The sequence below is a fragment of the Scyliorhinus torazame genome, chromosome 4, assembly GCF_047496885.1.
Source record: "Scyliorhinus torazame isolate Kashiwa2021f chromosome 4, sScyTor2.1, whole genome shotgun sequence".
NCBI classification, from domain to species: domain Eukaryota; kingdom Metazoa; phylum Chordata; class Chondrichthyes; order Carcharhiniformes; family Scyliorhinidae; genus Scyliorhinus; species Scyliorhinus torazame.
This window is the reverse complement of record NC_092710.1, coordinates 311,885,317-311,905,742: the sequence shown is the minus strand read 5'-3', so window position 1 is coordinate 311,905,742 and position 20,426 is coordinate 311,885,317. Positions and strand designations below refer to the sequence as shown.

The window sequence follows — 20,426 nt, the reverse complement described above, 5'->3', positions numbered from 1 at the left end:
CAAAGAGCTCACTCTTCCCCACATTGAGCTTATAGCCCGAAATACCTCCAAACTCCCGTAGGATCTGCATTCCCTCCACCATCCCCTCCACTGGATCCGTCACATACAGCAACAGGTCGTCTGCGTACAGCGACACTCTATGTTCCTCGCCCCCTCGAACCACCCTCTTCCATTTCCCTGACTTCCTTAACCAAAGGTTCAATTGCTAATGCAAACAGCAGAGGGGACAGGGGGCACTCCTGCCTCGTCCCTCGATACAGCCAGAAATACTCCGACCTCCGCCGGTTCGTGACCACACTCGCCACCGGGGCTTTATACAGGAGCTTAACCCAACTAATAAACCCTCCCTCGAACCCAAACCTCCTCAACACTTCCCAGAGATACTCCCACTCTACCCGATCAAAGGCCTTCTCTGCGTCCATTGCTGTCACTATCTCCGCTTCTCCCTCCACCGATGGCATCATTATCACATTTAGGAGCCTTCGCACATTAGTATTTAACTGCCTACCCTTTACGGATCCTGTCTGGTCCTCGTGAATCACCCCCGGGACACAGTCCTCAATCCTCGCGGCCAACGTTTTTGCCAGCAACTTAGCATCTACATTAAGGCACGAGATCGGTCTATACGACCCACATTGCAGTGGGTCCTTATCCCGCTTCAAGATGAAAGAGATCGTCGCCTCCGACATTGTCGGGGGCAGGGTCACCCCCCCTCCCTTGCTTCATTGAAGGTCCTTACCAGCAACGGGGCTAACAGGTCTACATACTTCCTATAAAATTCCACCGGGAACCCATCCGGCCCCGGGGCCTTCCCTGCCTGCGTGCTCCCCAGTCCTTTAACCAGCTCCTCCACCCCAATTGGCGCCCTCAAACCAGCCACCTCCTGCTCCTCCACCCTTGGGAATCTCAATTGGTCCAAGAATCGCCGCATCCCCTCTTTTCCCCCTGGGGGCTGGGACCTATACAGTTCCTCGTAAAAGGCCTTAAAAGCCTCATTCACTTTCCCCGCACTCCGCACCGTAGTTCCCCTGCCATCTTTGACAACGCCTATTTCCCTCGCTGCCATCCTCTTACGGAGCTGATGTGCCAGCATCCGGCTCGCCTTCTCCCCATGACATTTAAGGGGCATCTTGACAAATACATGAATAGGATGGGAATAGAGGGATACGGACCCAGGAAGTGTAGAAGATTGTAGTTTAGTCGGGCAGCATGGTCGGCACGGGCTTGGAGGGCCGAAGGGCCTGTTCCTGTGCTGTACACTTCTTTGTTCTTTGTATATTCATATATCGCCCCCTGTGCCTTCCTCTACTGTGCCTCTGCCTTCCCTGTGGTCAACAGGTCGAACTCCGTCTGGAGACTTTGTCTCTCCCTGAGTCGTCCCTCATCAGGAGCCTCTGCATAGCTCCTGTGCACCCTTAGAATCTCCCCCACTAACCTCTCCCTTTCCCTGCCCTCTCTCTTCACCCTATGAGCCCTGATGGAGATTAACTCTCCCCTGACCACCGCCTTCAGCGCCTCCCATACTACTCCCACCTGTACCTCTCCGTTGTCGTTGGCCTCCAGATACCTTTCAATACACCTCCGCACCCTCCTGCACACTTCCTCGTCTGCCAGCAGTCCCACATCCAACCTCCACAACGGCCATTGGTCCCCCTCCTCCCCCAGCTCTAACTCCACCCAATGCGGGGCATGGTCTGAAATGGCTATGGCCGAATACTCCGTTCCCTCCACTTTCGGGATCAATGCCCTGCCCAGAACAAAACAATCTTTCCGGGAGTAGGCCTTGTGTACCCCCCCCCAATCTGGTCCATAAACCCCCTAAGCACCTTGGCCGCAGCCGGCCACTTCCCCGTCCTAGATCTGGAGCAATCTAATGCTGGGTCCAGCACCGTGTTAAAATACCCACCCATTATCAAGCTCCCTACCTCCAGGTCTGGAATCGCCCCAACATCCGTTTCATGAATCCAGCATCGTCCCAGTTCGGGGCATATACATTCACGTACCACCTCCGTCCCCTGCAACCTGCCACTCACCATCACGTATTGGCCTCCCTTATCCGCTACTATGTTCTTGGCCTCAAACGACACCCGCTTCCCCACCAGCATTGCCACCCCTCTATTCTTCGCATCCAGCACCGAATGGAACACCTGTCCTACCCATCCCTTCCTTAACCTGACCTGGTCTGCCACCTTCAGATGTGTCTCCTGAAGCATGACCACGTCTGCCTTCAGTCCCTTTAGGTGCGCGAACACTCGGGGCCCTATTAACCGGCCCATTTAGGCCTCTCGCATTCCACATGATCAGCCAGATTGGGGGGTTACCCCCCCCCCCCCCCCCCCCCCCCCCCCCGCCGCCGACCAGCCATCTCCTATCTTAGGCCAGTCCCATGCTCGCGCCTCACGCACCCTCCAGTCCCCCAGGCGGGGAACCCCCCGCTCCGACCACCTCTTCCATTTTCAGTTCCCCCTCGGACAGTACAGCAGTGACCCTAGAATCCCCCCCTTCCTCCCCCTCCCTCCCCCGCTAGATCCAAATCTAGCTCTTTTGCTCCCCCCATATTACTTCCCTGAGTCAGCTGACTTCTGCTGACCCCGGCTTCCCCCGCCCTTCCCGTTGATCTCCACGTGTGGGAGTCTCCTCCTTGCCTTCCTCCATCCCCCCCCCTTTTTGGTGCGGGAAAAAGCCCTCGCTTTCCTGAACCAGCCCCTCCCCCTGTGGCGCAGCTCCTGTTGCGGCCATTATCCCAGCTCCCTCATCCCCGAGTCTCACCTCCCTCCAGCACCGACGCCCACATTCCCCATCATCATCATCTCGTCTACAGAAGAGAAAAAAGGGAAATTTTAGGAATTTGAACCAGAACTCTACCCACATCCCCATCCATCATCCCACCTGTGAAGTATTCTTTACCCATATTTACAACCCCATATACAACCAACATCTCCCCCCACAACCACATCCCCTCAGTTCGAGTCCAGTTTTTCCGTCTGAATAAAGGTCCAAGCCACTTCTGGCGTTTCAAAATAATGGTGTCGGTCCTGATAAGTGACCCACAGCTGCGCAGGCTGCAGCATGCCGAACCTGACTCTTTTTTTTAATGCAGCACCGCCTTAGCCCGATTGAAGCCAGCTCTCCTCCTTGCCACCTCCGCGCTCCAATCCTGGTAAACTCGGATCACCACGTTCTCCCATCTACTGCTCCGCACCTTCTTGGCCCATCTTAGCACACTTTCTTTGTCTGCGAAGCGATGGAACATTGCCACTATCGCCCTCGGCGGCTCATCAGCCTTGGGTCTCCTCGCCAGGACCCGGTGAACCCCTTCCAGCTCCAGGGGGGTCGGAGAGGCCTCTGCTCCCATCAGCGCATGGAGCATCGTACTCACAAACGCCCCGGCATCAGCTCCCGCCACTCCTTCGGGAAGACCCAGAATCCGGAGTTTCTTCCTCCTCGACCTGTTCTCCAGGACCTCAATTCTGTGCCCACCTCCTGTGCACCGCCTCGTGCACCTCCATTTTTACCGCCAGGCCCAGGATTTCGTCCTCGTTGTCATTCATTTTATCTTTCACCTCACGAAGCTCCATCGCCTGGGTCTTCTGGGTCTCCTTCAGCCCCTCGATTGCCAACAGCATTGGTGCCAGCACCTCCTTTTTCAGCTCCTCCACACAGCGCTTAAGGAAATCCTGCTGGTCCGGCCTCCATGCTGCTCGCCCTCCGCCATCTTGCTTTTTCCCCCTCGATTGTGCCGCTGCTCCAGAGCCTCTTTTTTTCGCCGCTCCACCGCTGATCTCGGCCATATATTCTAAGGGGGGACCTTACTGCACCTTCCCACACGGGATCAATTCAAAAAAGTTCCGTTGGGGCTCTTCTGGAGAGCCCGAAAGTCCGTTGTCGTGGGAGCTACCGAAACGTGCGGCTTAGCTCTGCATCGCCGCAACCGGAAGTGTATCATGCACTTTCAAGTATTCCACAATCTCATCTTTAATAATGGACTCCAGAGGGCAGCACGGTGGCGCAGTGGGTTAGCCCTGCAGCCTCGCGGCGCCTAAGTCCCAGCTTCGATCACGGTTCTGGGTCACTGTCTGTGTGGAGTTTGCAAATTCTCCCCGTGTTTGCGTGGGTTTCACCCCCACAGCCCAAAAATGTGCGGGATAGGTGGCTTGGTTACACTAAATTGCCCCTTAATTGGAAAAATGAATTGGGTACTCTTAAATTTTATAAGAATAAAATAATGGACTCTAAAATCTTACCAATGACCGAAGTCAGGCTAACCGGCCTATAATTTCCCATCTTCTGCCTCCCATCCTTCTTAAACAGCGGTGTTACATTAGCCACTTTCCAGTTCTCTGGTCCCTCCCTGCTTCAAGTGATTCCTGGTCCGGGTGATTTATACACCTTCAGACCTTTCAGTTTCCCCAGAACCTTCTCCTTGGTGATGGCTACTATGACCCCTGATTCTCCTGGAGCTCTGGCATCCCACTGGTATCTTCCACTGTGCAGACTTATGCAAAGTAACTATTCAGTTCCTCTGCCATTTCTTTGTTTCCTATTATTACTTCTCCAGCCACATTTTCCAGTGGTCCAATATCTATTTTTGCCAGTCTCTTACCGTTTATATATTGGAAAACACTCTTCCTTCCTACCTTTTTGTATATTACTAGCTAGCTTGCACTCATATTTCATCTTCTAACTCCCATATTGCTTTTTTAGTTGTTCTCTGCTCGCTTTTAAAGGCTTCCCAATGCTCTGGCTTCCCATTAATCCTCGCCACTTTGTGTACTTTTTTGTGTACTTTTATGCTGTCCTTGACTTCCTTCGTCAGCCATGGATGCCTTGTCTTTCTCTTAGCATGTTTCCTCCTCCTTGGGATGAATTTCTGTTGTGCCTCCCGAATAACTCCCTAAAACTCCTGCCAGATGTTGAGTTACCCACAAATGGCCACCCCAATCAAAATTCTTCAATTCCTGCCTAATATTGTTATAATTAGCCTTCCCCCAATTTAGTTCCAAGGACTGCTCTTATCCTTACCAACTAATACATTAAAACTTATGGAATTAAGGCCACTATTTCTGAAATGCTCCCCAACTGAAACTTTGATTACCTGGCTGGGCTCATTCCCCAAGACCAGGTCCAGTACGGCCCTTTCCCTAGTTGGACTATTTACATTATTTCAATATGCCCTCCTGGATGCTCCTTAGAAATTCTGCCCTAGCCAAGCCTCCTGCATGGTGAGTCCCAATCAATAGAGGGATGTTAAAATCACCCACCAGAACAATCCTGTTGCTATTACTTCTTTCCAAAATCTGTCTACATATTTGCTACCCTATCTCCCGCTGGCTGTTAGGTCTGTAGTAAACCCCCAACATCGTGATTGCAACCTTCCTATTCCTACCCATATTGCCTCGTTGCATGAGCACTCCGAGGCATCCTCCCTTAGTACAGCTGTGATATTCTCCTTAACCAGTAATGCAAATCCTCCACCCCTTTGACATCTCTCCCTATCCTGCCCAAAGGGTGTGGGGGGGGGGGGTGGGTGTGGGGGGGGGGGGGTGGTGGGGGGGGGGGGGTGGTGGGGGGGGGGGGGGTGGTGGGGGGGGGGTGGTGGGGTGGGTGTGGGGGGGGGGGTGGTGGGGGGGGGGGTGGTGGGGGGGGGGTGGTGGTGGGGGGGGGGTGGTGGGGGGGGGGGGGTGGTGGGGGGGTGGGGGGGGGGGGGGGGGGGGTGGTGGGGGGGGGGGGTGGTGTGGGGGGGGGGGGTGGGTGTGGGGGGGGGGGGGTGTGGGTGTGGGGGGGGGGTGTGGGTGTGGGGGGGGGCAGTTCAGTCGCCTGCCTGCTCCTTGGGTGTCATCACGTCTCTAAAACGTCTGTCTATGATGCTTTCTGCCACCTACATGATCCTTGTGGCTTGTGAGGAGGTGCAATTGGGTACACGTCCTGCAGCTGTGGTTGACCAGAACACTTGAAAGGTCACGGATTTCCCACACCTCACATGTGAAGCACTTTATTCCGCTGACTGACATTTCTAGCACAAGTTAATTAATTTAAAAATAATCTATATGGTCCCTGGCACTAGATTTCTACTATAAATATTATAATAATCTTTATTAGTGTCACAAGTAGGCTTGCATCAATATTGCAATGAAGTTGCTGTGAAAATCCCCTGGTAGCCACACTCCGTCACCTGTTCGGGTACACTGAGGGAGAATTCGCAATGTCTAATTCACCTAACATGCACGTCTTTCGAGACTTGAGGGAGGAAATCAGAGCACCCGGAGGGCAGACACAGGGTGAACATGTAGATTCTGCACAGATAATGACCCAAGCCGGGAATTGAAACCGGGGCCCTGGTGCTGTGAAGCAACAGTGCTAACCACTGTGCCACCCGTATTAAATGCTAAATGGCAGAATAAAGGACGGCTCTGTTCAAAAGCAAAAACATGAAAGGAAAGATGGCCACAATGAAAGGCGTCAACACTGATCTCAAATTAACAAGGAATAAAAACAAGACAGCGATGACAATACTCATCAGGTCTGATAGCATCTGTGGAAATGGAAAAACTGATTTAATGTTGCGAGTGGAATGAGTCTTCTTTGGAATGACCTGCTGAGTATGAACTCTAGAGGAGATGGTGACATGGTACTGTCAGTGGGCTGGTGCTCTGGCGACAGTGGTTTGAATCTCTATGGCAGCTGGTGGAATTCAAATTCAATTAAAAAATCTGGAACAAAGAACAATACAGCAGAGAAACAGGCCCTTCGGCCCTCTAAGCCTGCGCCAATCACCTGTCCTATCTAGACCAACCTCCTGTATCTTTCTATACCCTGTCTGTTCACATGCCCATACAGATAAGTCTTAAAGGTCGTTAACATATCTGCCTCAACCACCTCACTTGGCAGTGCATTCCAGGCCACCTCTGTGTAAAAAAAACTTCCCCTGCACATCTCCCTAACCCTAATTTCTCCCCCTCACCTTGAATCTGTGCCCCCTTGTAATTGTCATTTCCGCCCTGGGAAATAGCCTCCAACTGTTCACCCTATCTATGCCCCTAATCATTTTATAAGCTTCTATCAGGTCGCCCCTCAGCCTGCGTCTCTGTAGGGAGAACAATCCCAGTTTATTCAATCTTTCCATCTTGCTAATACCCTCCATACCAGGCAACATCCTGGTAAACCTTTTCTGTACTCTCTCCAAAGCCTCCATGTCCTGGTAGTGCGGTGACCAGAATTGGACACAGTATTCCAAATGTGGCCTAACCAAAGTTCTATATAATTGTAACATAATTTTAGAGCTTTTATACTCAATACACTGTCCTATGAAGGCAAGCATGCCATATGCTTTCTTTACCACCATTTCCACCTGTGCTGCTATTTTAAGGATCTGTGGACCTGCATGCCCAGATCTCTCTGTGTCTATGCTCCTGATGGTTCTGACATTTATTTTATAGCTCCCACCTGAATTGGATCTACCAAAATGCATCACCTCGCATTTGTCCGGGTTAAAGTCCATCTGCCATTTCTCTGCCCAATTTTGCAGCCTATCTATATCCTGTTGTATTCTCTGACAATCTTCATCACTATCCGCAACTCCTGCAATCTTCGTAACATCCGTAACTTGCTACGTTTTCTTCCAAGTCATTTATATATATATATATATATTGCAAAGACAGAGGTCCCCGAACTGATCCCTGCGGAACACCACTAGTTACAGACCTATTCGGAAAAACACCCTTCCACTTCTACACTCTGTCTTCTGTGGCCAAGCCAGTTCTGGATCCATCCAAATAGTTCACCCCTGACCCCATGTGATCTAATCTTTTGCACCAGCCTGCCATGAGGGACCTTATCAAATGATTTACTATAGTCCATGTAGACAACATCCACAGCCCTTCCCTCATCAATCATTTTTGTCACCTCAAAAAATTCAATCAACTTAGTGAGACATGACCTCCCTCTTACAAAACCATGCTGTCCGTAGTTAATAAGACCATTCTCTTCCAAAAGTGCATAGATCCTATCTCTCAGAATCTTTTCCAATAATTTCACTATCACTGACGTCCAGCTCACTGGACGATAATTATCCGGATTATCCTTACAACCCTTCTTAAATAATGGTACAACATTGGCTATCCTCGAATCCGCTAATGTGCGAACTTCACACGGACGTGAAGAGGGGCCGGGATCGAACCTGGGTCCTCGACGTCATCAGGCAGTAGTGCTAACCACGGTGCTGCCATAAGCCACTCCTATTAAGGACAGTTCGGGATGGGCAACAAATGCTGGCCTTGCCAGCGACGCCCACACCCCATGTAAAAGCAGTTTTCCAGTATCCAGAATATTTTGTTTTTAATTTACACATGTAATCCAGCTTTGATCAATAAGTTTTTAAAAACTGGAACCATATAGTCTACGAACAGAAAATGTTGGAAATGCAGGCAATATTTTTAGGGAGAGAAACATTTAATGTTTCTGGTCAATGACCTTTATACCTCATTTGAAGTATGTGGAATAATAGTAGTATGGATAAGGCCAACTGATATATGCCTTCAAAGTAAGTTTATAAAATCTGGGACCTGATTATTGCCTCATCAGTATGCCATTCTTCAGTAATGAACCTATAATGAACCTATATAGCGATGGTGGGAGAGTAACTTAAGCCATTGTTCCCAGATTTCAAACTGCACTTTCCAGAAGTCAAGAAGTAATTGGCTGGCAATCAGCGAAATTTTTGATTTTTTTCTTTTCCTATTTTAGCTCAGGTGGAATGAGGCTACATATTATATTCACTGTGACACAACCGTAAATTTGCCAATGAACTAAATTGATATAATACTTCAATTCTTCAGGACGTCATAGCCAAAGAAGTACCAAATAAGGTAAATTCGTCATAGTCCCAGATGACCATAGGCTGCTTTACTCTTTTGAGGCGGAGAACTTACTGATGGTGATTTAACCTGAGGATCACCACGCCTCAGGCGAGGGACAAGGTTGAGAAGCCAGGGCCTTGAATGGGAAATAAACCCATGCTGCTGGTCGCGCTCTGCATCATGAACCAGTTGTCTAGGCAACTGAGCTAAACCCGCCTCCAAATATTAAATCATATTGCATCATAGAATCTCTACAGTGGAGAAGGAGGCCCTCGGCCCATCAAGCCTGCACCGACGCATCGAAAGAGCACTTTACTGAGGCCCACTCCCCCGCTCTATCCCCATAAACCCAACATACACATCTTTGGACACTTAAGGAGTGATTTAGTATGGCCAATCTACCTAACCTGTGGGAGGATACCAGAGAACCTGGAGTAAATCCATGCAAACTCCACACACACACACACACACACACACACACACACACACACAGTCACCCAAGGACAGAATTGAACCCAACTTCATGCTTAGCAATACCTGATAAATAATGTTTAAATAGATGCTCAAGTAAATGTTGTTTTCAAGTAAATGTTGTTTTCAGTGGTGTTGGTTGAGGGATAAAGATAAGCAAAGGCACTGGAAGCACTCCCTAGCTCTTTCAATAGTGCCATGGGATCTGTTTCATCCACCTGAGAACACCAATTAGTTTTTAGTCGTGTTTGCACTGAGTGCTGAATTTGGTGCATTTGAGTGAGAGTTTGGTGACTGAGGGAGTGCTGAATTTGGTGCATTTGAGTGTTATAGTGAGAGTTTGATGACTGAGGGAGTTAGGTGAGGAGGGAGTAAAGCGCTCCTTTCAGTTTGTTTCCTACATTTCCGCAAAGAGCGAGAAGGGAGCCAGGAGTTTACAGAGAGTGCAGCTGACTGGGAGCAGAGTCGGAGGTCCAGTTGGTCCACAGGGCAGCTATATTCTGTAAGGTAAGAGGGGATGGAGGCTAGGCCAGTTGCATGCTCCTCCTGTAGGATGTGGGTGGTGAGGGATACCACTGGTGTCCCCGCTGACTATACCTGAGGGAAGTGCACCCAACTCCAGCTCCTCAAAGACCGTGTTAGGGAACTGGAGCTGGAGCTGGATGAACTCCGGATCATCCGGGAGGCAGAGGGGGTGATAGAGAAGAGTTACAGGGAGGTAACCACACCCAAGGTACAGGACAAGAGTAGCTGGGTTACAGTCAGGGGAAAGAAAACAAACAGGCAGACAGTGCAGGGATCCCTCGTGGCTGTTCCCCTTCAAAACAAGTATACCGTTTTGGATGCTGTTGGGGGGGATGACCGACCGGGGGAAGGCCCTAGCGGCCAGGTCTCTGGCACTGAGTCTGGCTCTGGGGCTCAGAAGGGAAGGGGGAGAATAGAAAAGCAATAGTAGTAGGAGATTCAATGGTTAGGGGAATAGATAGGATATTCTGTGGTTGCGAGCGAGACTCCCGGAAGGTATGTTGCCTCCCGGGTGCCACGGCCAGGGATGTCTCGGATCGTATCTTCAGGATCCTTTAAGGGGGAGGGTGAGCAGCCAGAAGTCGTGGTGCACATTGGTACCAACGACGTAGGTAGGAAAAGGGGTGTGGAGGTAATAAATGAGTTTTGGGAGTTAGGCTGGAAGTTAAAAGCCAGGACAGACAGAGTTGTCACCTCTGGTCTGTTGCCGGTGCCACGTGATAGTGAGGCTAGGAATAGGGCGAGAGTGCAGCTGAACACGTGGCTGCAGAAATGGTGGTGTAGGAGGGAGGGCTTCAGGTATTTGGATAATTGGAGCGCATTCTGGGAAAGGTGGGACCTGTACAAGCAGGACGGGTTGCATCTGAACCAGAGGGGCACCAATATCCTGGGAGGGAGGTTTTCTAGTACTCTTCGGGAGGATTTAAACTAATTTGGCAGGGGAATGGGAACCAGATTTGTAGTCCAGCAACTAAGGTAGCCGATATTCAGGACACCAAAGCGTGTAATGAGGCAGTGGGGAAGGGAACACTGACAAAGGAGAGTACTTGCAGGCACGGAGATGGGTTGAAGTGTGTATACTTCAAAGCAAGAAGCATCAAGAATAAGATGGGTGAACTTAAGGCATGGATCGGTACTTGGGACTACGATGTGGTGACCATCACGGAAACTTGGATAGAAGAGGGGCAGAAATGGTTGTTGGAGGTCCCTGGTTATAGATGTTTCAATAAGATTAGGGAGGGTGGTAAAAGAGGTGGGGGGGTGGCATTGTTAATTAGAGATAGTATAACAGCTGCAGAAAGGCAGTTCGAGGAGTATCTGCCTACTGAGGTAGTATGGGTTGAAGTCAGAAATAGGAAAGGAGCAGTCACCTTGTTAGGAGTTTTCTATAGGCCCTCCCCAATAGTAGCAGAGATGTGGAGGAACAGATTGGGAAACAGATTTTGGAAAGGTGCAGAAGTCACAGGGTAGTAGTCATCGGTGACTTTAACTTCCCAAACATTGAGTGGAAACTCTTTCGATCAAATAGTTTGGATGGGGTGGTGTTTGTGCAGTGTGTCCAGGAAGCTTTTCTAACACAGTATGTAGATTGTCCAACCAGAGGGGAGACAATATTGGATTTGGTACTTGGTAATGAACCAGGGCAAGTGATAGATTTGTTAGTGGGGGAGCATTTTGGAGATAGTGACCACAATTCTGTGACTTTCACTTTAGTAATGGAGAGGGATGTGCGTGCAACAGGGCAAGGTTTACAATTGGGGGAAGGGTAAATACGATGTTGTCAGACAAGAATTGAAGTGCATAAGTTGGGAACATAGGCTGTCAGGGAAGGACACAAGTGAAATGTGGAACTTGTTCAAGGAACAGGTACTACGTGTCCTTGATATGTATGTCCCTGTCAGGCAGGGAAGAGATAGTCGAGTGAGGGAACCATTGTTGACAAGAGAGGTTGAATGTCTTGTTGAGAGGAAAAAGGAGACTTATGTAAGGCTGAAGAAACAAGGTTCAGACAGGGCGCTGGAGGGATACATGATAGCCAGGAGGGAACTGAAGAAAGGGATTAGGAGAGCTAAGAGAGGGCATGAACAATCTTTGGCAGGTAGGATCAAGGAAAACCCCAAGGCCTTTTACACATATGTGAGAAATATGAGAATGACTAGAGAGAGGGTAGATCCGATCAAGGACAGTAGCGGGAGATTGTGTATTGAGTCTGAAGAGATAGGAGAGCTCTTGAACGAGTACTTTTCTTCTGTATTTACAAATGAGAGGGGCCATATTGTTGGAGAGGACAGTGTGAAACAGACTGGTAAGCTCGAGGAAATACTTGTTAGGAAGGAAGATGTGTTGGGCATTTTTAAAAACTTGAGGATAGACAAATCCCCCGGGCCTGATGGGATATATCCAAGGATTCTATGGGAAGCAAGAGACAAAATTGCAGAGCCGTTGGCAGTGATCTTTTCGTCCTCACTGTCAACACGGGTGGTACCAGGGGATTGGAGAGTGGCGAATGTCGTGCCCCTGTTCAAAAAAGGGACTAGGGATAACCCTGGGAATTACAGGCCAGTTAGTCTTACTTCGGTGGTAGGCAAAGTAATGGAAAGGGTACTGAAGGATAGGATCTCTGAGCATCTGGAAAGACACTGCTTGATTAGGAATAGTCAGCACAGATTTGTGAGGGGTAGGTCTTGCCTTACAAGTCTTATTGAATTCTTTGAGGAGGTGACCAAGCATGTGGATGAAGGTAAAGCAGTGGATGTAGTGTACATGGATTTTAGTAAGGCATTTGATAAGTTTCCCCATGGTAGGCTTATGCAGAAAGTAAAGAGGCATGGGATAGTGGAAAATTTGGCCAGTTGGATAACGAACTGGCTAACGGATAGAAGTCAGAGTGGTGGTGGATGGCAAATATTCAATCTGGATCCCAGTTACCAGTGGCGTATCGCAGGGATCAGTTCTGGATCCTCTGCTGTTTGTGATTTTCATTCATGACTTGGATGAGGGAGTTGAAGGGTGGGTTCGTAAATTTGCAGACGATATGAAGATTGGTGGAGTTGTGGATAGTGAGGAGGGCTGTTGTCGGCTGCAAAGAGACATAGATAGGATGCAGAGCTGGGCTGAGAAGTGGCAGATGGAGTTTAACCCTGAAAAGTGAGGTTGTCCATTTTGGAAGGACAAATATGAATGCGGAATACAGGGTTAACGGTAGAGTTCTTGGCAATGTGGAGGAGCAGAGAGATCTTGGGGTCTATGTTCATACGTCTTTGAAAGTTGCCACTCAAGTGGATAGAGCTGTGAAGAAGGCCTATGGTGTGCTCGCGTTCATTAACAGAGGGATTGAATTTAAGAGCCGTGAGGTGATGATGCAGCTGGAGAAAACTTTGGTAAGGCCACATTTGGAGTACTGTGTACAGTTCTGGTCGCCTCATTTTAGGAAGGATGTGGAAGCTTTGGAAAAGGTGCAAAGGAGATTTACCAGGATGTTACCTGGAATGGAGCGTAGGTCTTACGAGGAAAGGTTGAGGGTGCTAGGTCTTTTCTCATGAGAACGGAGAAGGATGAGGGGCGACTTGATAGAGGTTTATAAGATGATCAGGGGAATAGATAGAGTAGACAGTCAGAGACTTTTTCCCCGGGTGGAACAAACCATTAGAAGGGGACATAAATTTAAGGTGAAAGGTGGAAGATATAAGAGGGATATCAGAGGTAGGTTCTTTACCCAGAGATTAGTGGGGGCATGGAATGCACTGCCTGTGGAAGTAGTTGAGTCGGAAACATTAGGGACCTTCAAGCAGCTATTGGATAGGTACATGGATTAAGGTAAAATGATATAGTGTAGATTTATTTGTTCCCAAGGGCAGCACGGTAGCATTGTGGATAGCACAATTGCTTCACAGCTCCAGGGTCACATGTTCGATTCCGGCTTGGGTCACTGTCTGTGCGGAGTCTGCACATCCTCCCCGTGTGTGTGTGTGTAGGTTTCCTCCGGGTGCTCCGGTTTCCTCCCACAGTCCAAAGATGTGCAGGTTTGGTGGATTGGCCGTGATAAATTGTCCTTGGTGTCCACAATTGCCCTTAGTGTTGGGTGGAGGTGTTGACCTTGGGTAGGGTGCTCTTTCCAAGAGCCGGTCAGACTCAATGGGCCGAATGGCCTCCTTCTGCACTGTAAATTCTATGATAATCTATGATTAATCTAGGACAAAGGTTCGGCACAACCTCGTGGGCCGAAGGGCCTGTTCTGTGCTGTATTTTTCTATGTTCTATAACATTTCTAATATTAAAATAATTTCTCAGTACTGCTCTTATAATGTCATCCTAAATTAGTGTCATCCTAAATTATTTGCTTAAGTATGTGGAATAATGTTTGAAAAGGCTACCTTCTGTCCAGGCGAGCGATACATTGAGCCAAGGCGATCTAATGGACTTTTCTTTACATCTTAATATGACTACATTTTATCAACTGAACTTCTGGGAATGCCATTTTTTCAAAGGAATTTCTGCCTTCACTAATATGATACTATTAAAATATTATTTGCAGATTTCATGTTAATTCATCACATCTGTGATTATAAATGAATCATAGAATCCTAGAATTTACAGTGCAGAAGGAGGCATTCAGCCCATCGAGTCTGCACTGGCCCTTGGAAAGAGCACCATACCCAAGCCCACACTCCCACCCTATCCCATAACCCAGTAACTCCACCTAACCTTTTTGGACACTAAGGGCAATTTATCATGGCCAATCCACTTAACCTGCACGTCTTTGGACTGTGGGAGGCATCCGGAGCACCCGGAGGAAACCCACGCAGCCACGGGGAGAACGTGCAGACTCCGCACAGACGGTGACCCAAGCCGGGAATTGACCCTGGAGCTGTGAAGCAACCGTGCTAACCACTGTGCTACCGTGCTGACAATGGTCCAATATGACTAACCATTACCGATATGGACTGAATCATATTTAAATATTTTTTATCTGCAGAATGTTTGAAGCTAAGATAAAAAGCTATGCAGGCGACGATCCATTGGATGTATGGGACAGGTACAAAAATAGCAATTTAATACAATAATTTTCTCTTGCAAATCTGCTATATTCTGTGAAAAGTTGGTTACATTTTATTTCCCCATCACTCTAGGTTTATACAGTGGGCAGAACTTTTGCTTCCCCCTACAGAGGAAGGCGTATTGGTCTCCGTGTTAGAGAGACTCGTGAAGAATTTTATGGATGAAAAGAAGTATTACAATGATCCAAGATATGTCAACTACTGGTTGAAACTGGCAAGTGATCTGGATGAACTTTTTAAAAGGTTCAGATTTTACTGTCTAAAATCAGAGAATGTATGAATCCAGTCGAGATGGGACCAGCTGTGTTGGAAGTATGCTTGCTTGATTTCTTATGTATCATATGCCAAAGAGAGCGCGGCCGTGCAGTGCTCACATTGTTGAAATTGAAACCATCTCCAATGTTAACTCATTCTTTCCTCGGAACTCAAAACCATGTAACACTTCAGTTTCCTTTATTTCTAAAACCTCTGGACTTTTTAAATTAAAATTTGGCATCACCCTAATTACTATTCCTTGACACCTTTTTAACCTTGGTCGTATCTTGTTTGTTGGCTTTATCCCTTTAGTCAGCTTAAGAAGATATTGTGGATAAGGAAAAAATAAGTTTGACAGTTGTGTATAATTCTGCAGTCTGAGGAGATTAATGACAGGATTAATAGAAAGACAACTGCAGACAGATACTGTTCCCTGGCTGCATCCTCTTTTTTTTTTTCCTCCCACCCTCTGCCGCCTCTCTCTCTGACTGAAGTTTCTCTATTTTGTTTGTTACTTTTTAGCAGCTGACTTGGTTTTTTTATTATGAGGGGAGAGTATGCAATGGAGTCTGGCCTATGGATTGGATAGGAAAAAAACATAAATAGCATATATGTTCATGTTTATCATGCACCACAGCACTTGCCATTCTTCATGGTAGGCGACATGATTAGTTGTCTAGTCCTGGCTGCCCTCACTCATTTCCCAACCAGTTTGTGACGTACTCTTTCCCATCTGCTTTTCTATTTGGTTGTAAAGGAGATGAGACTAACTAGATAATTTATCTAATGGATGGTGTTGAGCTTTTAAAATCTTGTTTGAGTTGCACTAATCCAGTTAAGTGGAGAGTATTCAACGCACTCCTGACTTGTGTCTCATATTTGGTGGAAAGTATTTCTGAAGTCAGAAGGGGAGTTATTTGCCATAATGGGGACGCGGTGGCGTAGTGGTATTGTCACTGGACTAGTAAACCAGAGACCCAGAGTAATGTTCTGGGGACCCAGGTTCAAATCCCACCACTGCAGATGGTGAAATTTGAATTCAATAAAAATCTGGAATTAAATGCCTAATGATGACCATGAAGCCATTACCATACATATCCCACCTGGTTCACTAATGTCCTTTAAGGGAAGGAAATCTGATATCCTTACCTGGTCTGGCTACATGTGACTTCAGACCCACAACAATGTGGTTGACTCTTGTCACAAGTAGGCTTACATTAACACTGAAATGAAGCCACTGTGAAAATCCCCTAGTCGCTTGTTCGGGTACACTGCGGGAGAATTCAGAATGTCCAATTCACTCAACAGCACGTCTTTCGGGACTTGTGGGAGGAAACCGGAGCACCTGAGGAACCCACGCAGACACTGGGAGAAAGTGCAGACAGTGACCCAAGCCTGGAATCGAACGTGGGACCCTGGCGCTGTGATGCAACAGTGATAACTGCTGTGCTACCATGCCGCCCAGGGATGGGCAACAAATGCTGGCACAGCCAGAGACGCCAATGTCCCATGAATGAATAAAAGATAATAAGAGCATCTGACCTGCCGTAATAGTCACAGTATTTTTAAGGCTGGTCTCTCTAACATTTTAGCCAATGTTGATACTGATGATTTTTGCAATGGTAATGTTGAATGCCAAAGGATGATGGTTATATTCAGTCTTGTTGGAGGGGGTCATTTCCTGTCCGTTGTGTGGCACAAATGTCATTCCTCAGTATTGTCCAGGTGTTGATGTATGTGGGCATGGGCTGCTTCAGTACCTGAGAAGTCGCAAAATGTTGAACATTGTGCAATCATCAGCAAACTTCCACTTCTAACCTTATGATGGAAGGAAGGAACTGAAGATGGTTTAGCCGAGGAAACTATGAACTCATGCAATAATGTTTTGGGGCTGTGCTGATTGGGCTTCCAACAATCACAACTATCTTCATTTGTGTTAGCTATAACTCCAAGTGGAAACTTCAGTTTTGCTAGGGCACCTTGATACTACACTGTTCTTGGGGTGTCCCTTTTAAGGGGTTTCTACTTCATTCTACAGAACATTAAAATTGATTTTCTTTGTTTTGCTTTTTCAGATAAACTGCAGTACAACGCCACTTGATTTTTACAACTACATGTACAGTCGAGGAATTGGCATAAAATCAGCTGCCGTTTATCTTGCGTGGGCACAGGTGCTCGAGATGAAAGGCAATTTTCAGACCGCAGATAGCATATTTCAGAAAGGAATTCATAATTCTGCAGAACCAATGGATATGTTGATGCATCACCATGGGTAAGTCAGACCTGGGTGATTGAGTTGAGAATAATAAATATACTATTTTGTAATTGAGGAATTCTGTCATTTTTGTGATTTGAGTGAGCTGTCAAAACATGTGGTCAGTTCCTTCTTTGAGGATCCAAAATGAATGCATTTGGCAGAATTAACACCATTCTTAATAAATAAAAATTAGAGGGAGAGTGAAGCCTGGATGATTTGAGTAGATTCTTAATCGGTTTGCGATGAAGGCCAGTTTGTCTGCTCAAAACATTTTCTCTGGATTTTCCTATGGAAACAAAATTTGCTGTCAGTTAAATAATCCATATCTTGTAGATCTTTAAGGTCATCTGTAACTGCATGGATGTGAATTAATCCTGAGCCTGTGGCCCTTTGTCTTTTCTTGTCCACATTGAGGTGGAGATACAGTTACTTACTAGCTTGTCAGTTCCAAAGAGCAAGTAAAATATGAGGTAAAATTGAAGTTTAGGATGCTGCTGCTTCCAGTTAATTGAGTGTGTCATCCATGGTGCAAATACACTGATGTCTTCACTATTTTTCTGTTTGTGCCAGATGAAATAGTACCAGAGGTAGAAATAACTAATAATCCTGTTTTAAAACTAGCACAACAGCTAACTATCTTTGATTTAATCCATATTAATATCGGCCTGTCAGTTCTTGATAACTTTGGATTCTTATCTGAACAAAACTGACACCTTTTTAAAATGAATGGACTTTGTTCTGTTGCTCCTCTATTTCTTCCCTTTTCTGGCAAATGTAGTCATTCTTTCTGAAGCATTATTCCATCTCAGTGTTTCCAATTTTAAAAAAATAAACCAAATTCACACAAATATTTTTGCATAATTGTTACGTATTCAGCAATAATTTGCACTTGTGCAAATATAGGAAAATGACCTGAAACAAAGGTCTAAGGAAAAGAAAGACAGGAAGGAACAAACAATTAGTGTGGCTCAAAGCTTGATCAAAGTGGTGGACTTTAAGGAAGGTCTTTTATAAATGCAATTTGCCATAGAGTGGGAGGTGAATGCTTTCTGAGATCCAGGTAGCTGATGGCCGAGCCACAAATCATTGAGTAAACGTGAAGCAGAGTGTGCATGAGAGATTGAGACTTCTGGGGGTCGTTGTGCTAGAAGACGTTAGACATAGGAAGGAGTAATGCTATATAAAAATATAAACAATTATGAGGACTTTAAATTTGAGGCTTTTGGGGAATGGGAGCTAATATATTCATGACTGAGATAGAACACCGGCAGCAGGGAATTGATGAACTCTAGTTTATACAGGTGATTGGTGGAAGCCTTTCCCAAAGAGTATTGGAGTAATTGAGCCTGGAGATTATTAAAGCATGAATAAGAGTTTATGTGTATAGTATTGAAGCAAATTACTTTCCAGAGGTAGAGCAGGCAGTCCTGTTAAGGAGAACAGCAAAAGGCCGGAAGAGCCACTTGATTTAACATCGTCACTTGGCCTTTGTTAGAACTTTCGGACATATGTAATAGGAGCAGAGGTAGGCTATTTAGACCCTTGAAATTGCTCTGCCACTCAATAAGATCATGACTGATCTCTTTGTGTTTTGAATTCCGTATTCCCATCTACCCTGATAACGTTGGATTCCCTTGCCTAACTTTCCTAACAAATCCATCTACCTCCCCGTAAAAATATTAAATGTCCTGCCTTCTGAGGTAGAATGTTCCAAAGCTGCACATACCTCTGAGGAAAAAAAACATCTCATCTCTGTTTTAAAAGGGCGACCCCTAATTTTAAAACCGTGACCCCTCGTTCTGGACTCACAAGAGGAAATATCCTTTTCACGTCCACCTTATCAAGATCTTGCGAAGACCAGGATCTTGCATAATTCAATCAATGTTCTTCTACATTTCAGCAGAAACAAGCTCACTCTGTCCTACCTTTCCTCAAAAGATAACCCACTCATTCCAGGTATCAATCTAGTAAACCTCTGAACTGCCTCCAACGCATTTCCATCCTTCCTTAAATAAGGAGACCAAAGCTGCATATAGAATTCAACATATGTTCTCATCAATGCCCTGTATAACTGAAGCATAATGCCCTTACTTTATGTTCAGTTCCTCTTGTAATAAAATATAGCACTCCATTAGTCTTCTTAATTACTTGTACCTCCATACTAATATTTTGTGACTCATGCACAAGAACATCTATATTCTTCTGCACTTCCGAATTCTGTAGTCATTTTCTGTTTAAGCAGTACTCTGCTTTTTATTCTTCCCACCAACTTCACATTTTCCCACCATTCCCAGCTACCAAATTTTTGTCCACTCAGTCAACCTATCTATTTCCGTCTGAAACCTCCTTATCTCCCCTTCACAACATACTTTTCTACCTATCTTTGTGTCATCTGCAAATTTACCGACCATGCCTTCGCTCCACTCATCGATGTCATTGATATAAATTGTAAAAGTTTAAGCCCCACGCAGGTCTCTACGAAACTCCACTCGTCATATGCTGCCAATCAAAAAGACCTTTGTTACCTCTCAGCCAGCCAATGTTCTATCCATGCTTAATATGTTGCCCCCTATACCATGAGCTTTTTCCCTCCGCAGTAACCTTTGGTATGGCACCTTATCAGATGCGTTCTGGAAACCCAAGTAAAGTACAGGCTTCCCTTTACTCCAATAACTTGGTTAAACATGATTTTCCTTTCACAAAACCATGATGACTCTTCCCGATTATCTTGGATTTTTCTAAGTGCCCAGCTATAATCTCTTCAATGATCAATTTTAACACAGTTAGAATCAAACTAATTCACTGATGCTTTCCTGTTTTCTGCCTCCCTCCTTTCTCTAATGGAAGGGTTGTATTTGCTGCCTTCCAGGCTGATGGAACTCTTCCAGAAGCGAGCAAATTTTGGAAAATTAACACCAATGTATCTGCCACCTCATTAATCAAAAAGACCCCAGGATGAAGTACATCAATCCAGAGGCTTGTCAGCTTGTAGCTCCATGATCAGTT

At 46.5% G+C, this 20,426-nt stretch overlaps 1 protein-coding gene across 6 annotated transcripts in view; it reads left to right on the top strand.

Annotated features, from left to right (window-relative positions):
• Positions 1 to 20,426, top strand: part of bub1 (BUB1 mitotic checkpoint serine/threonine kinase) — a 128,808-nt gene that overhangs the window by 4,911 nt on the left and 103,471 nt on the right. Inside the window, exons 2-5 of one of the 6 annotated variants that reach the window (XM_072500069.1) lie at positions 8,743 to 8,864; positions 14,827 to 14,886; positions 14,981 to 15,122; positions 17,239 to 17,435. In XM_072500069.1, the coding sequence (XP_072356170.1) occupies positions 14,828 to 14,886; positions 14,981 to 15,122; positions 17,239 to 17,435 (398 nt within the window). In that variant the 5' untranslated portion in view covers positions 8,743 to 8,864; position 14,827. Of the gene's footprint in view, positions 1 to 8,742; positions 8,865 to 14,826; positions 14,887 to 14,980; positions 15,152 to 17,238; positions 17,436 to 20,426 lie in introns of those variants that run through there. The other 5 variants (XM_072500068.1, XM_072500071.1, XM_072500070.1 and 2 more) reach the window with 5 other exon arrangements.